This window comes from Zophobas morio, unplaced genomic scaffold (genome assembly GCF_036711695.1).
Source record: "Zophobas morio isolate AGI-343-1 ecotype UQ-CSIRO unplaced genomic scaffold, CSIRO_AGI_Zmor_V1 ptg000014l, whole genome shotgun sequence".
Classification (NCBI taxonomy): Eukaryota; Metazoa; Arthropoda; class Insecta; order Coleoptera; family Tenebrionidae; genus Zophobas; species Zophobas morio.
This window is the reverse complement of record NW_026972119.1, coordinates 19,851,746-19,856,020: the sequence shown is the minus strand read 5'-3', so window position 1 is coordinate 19,856,020 and position 4,275 is coordinate 19,851,746. Positions and strand designations below refer to the sequence as shown.

At 31.6% G+C, this 4,275-nt stretch overlaps 1 protein-coding gene across 1 annotated transcript; it reads left to right on the top strand.

Annotated features, from left to right (window-relative positions):
- The first annotated feature begins 887 nt into the window (after window positions 1–887).
- On the top strand, window positions 888–2,802 carry LOC135129010 (odorant receptor Or1-like). The gene is made up of 6 exons (XM_064056092.1): window positions 888–1,488; window positions 1,538–1,772; window positions 1,831–1,930; window positions 1,986–2,090; window positions 2,323–2,478; window positions 2,529–2,802. The coding sequence occupies exons 1-6, from the start codon at window positions 960–962 to the stop codon at window positions 2,577–2,579; spliced, it is 1,176 nt and encodes a 391-aa protein (XP_063912162.1). The 5' UTR covers window positions 888–959; the 3' UTR covers window positions 2,580–2,802.
- Window positions 2,803–4,275: the final 1,473 nt, after the last annotated feature.

Genomic DNA, 4,275 nt, shown 5'->3' with positions numbered 1-4,275 from the left:
TAATTCGATTTTTTTCCCCAAAAATTTGAACGTTTCGGAGAAAAACTCAACACAGCTTCATAAACTACATGTGTACGGCTATGTTATTTTATACAATTTAAAACCCATTTACTATGGACAATTTTGAAGGGACGTCATCACATTATTTGTAAGGATTAGACAAATTTTGGTTAGCGTTTCGGAGATTATCTGTCTAATAAAAATTAGTACAGACGGCAGACAAACAGACTGGCACACAAAATGTAAGAGTTTTATAACAAAAAATCTAACAAAATTAAATGTCGTAGTTATGTTGTTGTAATATTCATGTTACCTAGTAAAATTAACAACAAAATTTGCATGACCTTACAAAACAATATTGTAGTTAAACTTTAATTTTTCAAGTCAGATCGTACAAAAAAATACGACAGCTGCGGAACTCGTTTTTTTTAACACACGGTATATATAGTGTGCATATACATCTATATATTAGAAATGAAACTAATTTTCAATTTTCACCAAAATTTTCTTCTTGGTTAGTGCAGTGTGATAAATCTTTAACGTTCACTTGAATACCGTCATCTACGTTATGTGTCAATTACCTGTTGCAAATCCACCAAGTTTCTATATGAGTCCAAATAATTTAACATATGCCTAGTGAAAATATAAATTTATCAGAAAATTATATCATTATTACTTATTATACTATTAATTTTAAAGCTACATTTAAGTCAAACCAACTGAACAGAGATGGGTTGGGTACGTTATCAGTCGTAACAAACCGTTTTAAATTTTCATTAGAATAATCTTTTTGATGTATTCAAGCTTCCGTGTCATTCTAGCCTCCTCTTTGATCTAAAATTCATATCTAGTAATTACAGAGAAGAAAAGCAGCAACTATGGAATCCTCTCTTATATAAAACGGAGGCACACCTTTCAATGCAAGTGCATTTGTGCATACTACGGTCAAGAGTGAAGTCATGTCGGGCATAATTAACCAAAGTTTTCGATTTAATTTACGCGTTTTAAAAGCATTTTACTTATATCCAGAGCCAGAAGAAACATTTTTACACAAAATACGGACATATGTTTTGTATGTTTTATTCGTGGTCACAGTTCCTGTTATTAGTATCATTCACTTACTAACTTCGGACGATTTAAATGTCGAAAGGGCCAACTACAACGCCGCCTTCTTGGCCCAAACGACAAGCTTCGTCACAAAATTTTTACCATTCGTGGTGAATGGGCAAAATATTCGGAAGTGTATAAACTATTTCGAGAACTTTAAAGTGGAGAGAGAAAATCATCAAATGATTATAAACGAGTGTATCAGGATTTGTCGAAGAAACACGTCTGCGTTTTATATTTGTGCGGTGGGAGCGGTGGGAAGCTGGGCCACTAAACCTCTTTTTTGGAAGGGCCGGAATTTTCCAGTGGATGTGTGGTGGCCCTTTGATGCCACCACCGACTTTTCCACCTACTGTTGTGTGTATTTATTTGTAGCTGCAGGTGAGTGCCTTTTAATTTTCTATACTGTTTATTTCTTAAATTATTTTAGGTCCAGTGTTTGCTTCTCTTGCAACCGGAGTGATTGATCCCTTAATCGCTGGACTGTGCTACCATGCAACCAGTCAAATGAAAATTTTGAAGGACAATTTGCGACATCTGAGTGACTATGCAGATGAAGAAATCTCGAGAGAAAAAGTCGACAGGTCGCTGGTTAAATCGAGCAAACAGAAAATAATTTCTACGATGATAAAAAAATGCGTTGATCACCATGAAACCATTTTGAAGTAAAAAAAAATAATCTGGTAAGTCTAGTCCGTTTTAACTTTTTTTTCGTTGTTTCAGATTTGTTAAAGAATACGAAGTGTGTTTTTCGTGGGTTGTGTTCAGTCAAATTGCTGGGAGCGTCTTCGTAGTCTGTTTTTGCTGTTTACAAATGAGCAAAGTGAGAAACGTTAAGTATAAAAGAAAAATTAATGAATACTTAAGTTAATTTTTAGGTTGATGCTTTCGGTTACTACGTCTTTCAGTTGGCGGTCTACTTTAGTGTCATTTTGGTAGAAATCTATTTTTATTGTTACTATGGATCAACAATTTCTGAAGAGGTGGGTCTAGCTTTATTAAATTTTTTTTTTTCTAAAATATCGAAAAAAATATCATGTCTAATTGCTCAAATTAAAAATAATGTTGTATTATATCTATATAGCATGCTCAAAGTCAATTATCTGATATTAGTTTGGCTTAAGCTTAATTATTATTTTTTCTTTTGCTTTCTCAAATTTTCCATGAAACAAATTGAACTTTCGAAGCAAAATACATTTTTTCTCCTTGTTTCAGTGCGACTCATTAACAGATGCTATATATATGGCTGAATGGTACAATTATGATGTAAAAATTCAAAAGGCTCTGTTAACTTTGATGGAAAGCTCCAAAAAACCGGTTGTCGTAACGGCTGGAAAAACGGTTGATTTGTCTTTATTAACATTTACCACAGTAAGTTGTTTCCTTTTGTTTATCTAACAAGCAAATATTGTTGTTTTTAGATTTTGAGGCGATCTTACTCTTTACTAGCAGTACTAAAAAATTATCAGTAGTGTTATCATTTTCCTGTAACGGTTTCCAATACCGCCACTACCTTCTCTTTTTTTTGTTTTTTTTTTGTTAGTTTAATATTTACGTGAATGTGAATTATCTTCACCTTAGTAGTTTTGTGTGACATACTTCTGAGGCTTTACTTAAAAAAATATTTTTTTTGAAACTTTATAATTGAAATTATTTACACAATTTTTATTATTTACATTATTTTTACATACATATTTTGGGAACTGTTTACTCTGAATACAACTAAACGACGTTTCAAATAAGCAAAACACCTAAAAGCACTAGTGTGCTTATATAAGCAGTGATTGTAACCTCATTCTCTCTCTATGGTTAGCCGGTCCAACTTGCCACATAAACTTAGTTATATATCAAATTTGCAAAATTAAAAAAAATCTTTTATCATTCGATTTGGATTTTTTGCGAAAACCTGGATGCCCTGAATAAAAATCAACGCGAAATCATAAACCGCAAGTACAGTTCGTATTTATTAACGGTCTAAATAAACAGGTTTAAATTTATGTTGTAGCTGATACATATGTATTATATTTTTACATTTGCAGTAAAGTTTACAAAAGTGTTAAATCATTAGCTTAGTATTTTTAATTGTTACTTAAGTAATTGTTAACGATAACAACACAAACATCAAAAAGTGTCACGAATATTTTAAAATTCGATCTCATATTTCTCATTTCTTGGATAATATGTTAGCGACAATTTTGGAGAAAATTTTTTAAACTACCAAACCGACTACTTCGAATATAAGGTGCCACAACTTGACGTTGCTAATAAACTCTAAGTAAAACTGATTTCACTGAAAAATTAGTTGTATCATTTCACATGATCACTTTTGTTTGAGTAAAATATAAACTTTTAAGTGCACAAATTTTGGTAGCGTGGATTTAACAATCCAAAACTTTCTTTCTTTTGAAAAAAACAAAATCGGAAGTATTGTAAAATTTAATTTTATTTTAGGTTTCCTTATTAAGTTTTAATTAAGTTTAAATCAACTTATTAATTTTGTAACTTAAACGTTAAGCCGTTGTCCCGCAGATCTCCTGAAGAAGGGAGCATATTATCTCGAAACGTTGAGAAAACTTTGTACTGGTAACTAATTGAGAAATAAATCCGTCCCCGAAGAAGAAATTTAATTAAAACAGAATCATAATGGATGAAAAGAAACCAGATAACATGTGTTCCAAAGGTTTCATAATTTCTAAAGGATGAAAAAGTAGATCCTCCGTTTCCATTTGTTTGCCGTCTGTCTGTTGTCTGCCTGTCGACTGTTGGCATTTTTGTTCGACTTTGAAGCTACAAGGCGATAAGCGACAATTCAGATGCATATTAAAAATATTGTCTTGAGTTGTCTTGGTCGAAAAAGTAGCTGTCAGAAAATAATGTTTGTTTAAATCTTTTTTCACCATTTTCATATGCCCATTTACCATAGTCCAGAAATAAAATATCAATTTCAAGTGCCCAAAAATGAGGGAATTTGGAAGTATTTTAGTTTATTTTTTGTGATTTTTCAACAATTTTTCATACGTTTAATTTTTTATGGTCCATAAGTTACAAGGTATTTTTTTAGTATTTCAGAAGTGGGAACTATTAGGTGATTTTCCAACTGTTTTGTTATAGTCGTAATTGATCTGATTTAGAGCTGAAAATTCATTGGGATTTCTAAATAAGGGACTT

Coding starts and splice junctions, on each gene's coding strand:
- LOC135129010 (XM_064056092.1), top strand. CDS start 960: ATGTCGGGCATAATTAACCAAAGTTTTCGATTTAATTTACGCGTTTTA. Junction 1,489..1,537: donor GTATTTATTTGTAGCTGCAG/GTGAGTGCCTTT, acceptor AAATTATTTTAG/GTCCAGTGTTTGCTTCTCTT. Junction 2,091..2,322: donor GATCAACAATTTCTGAAGAG/GTGGGTCTAGCT, acceptor TCCTTGTTTCAG/TGCGACTCATTAACAGATGC.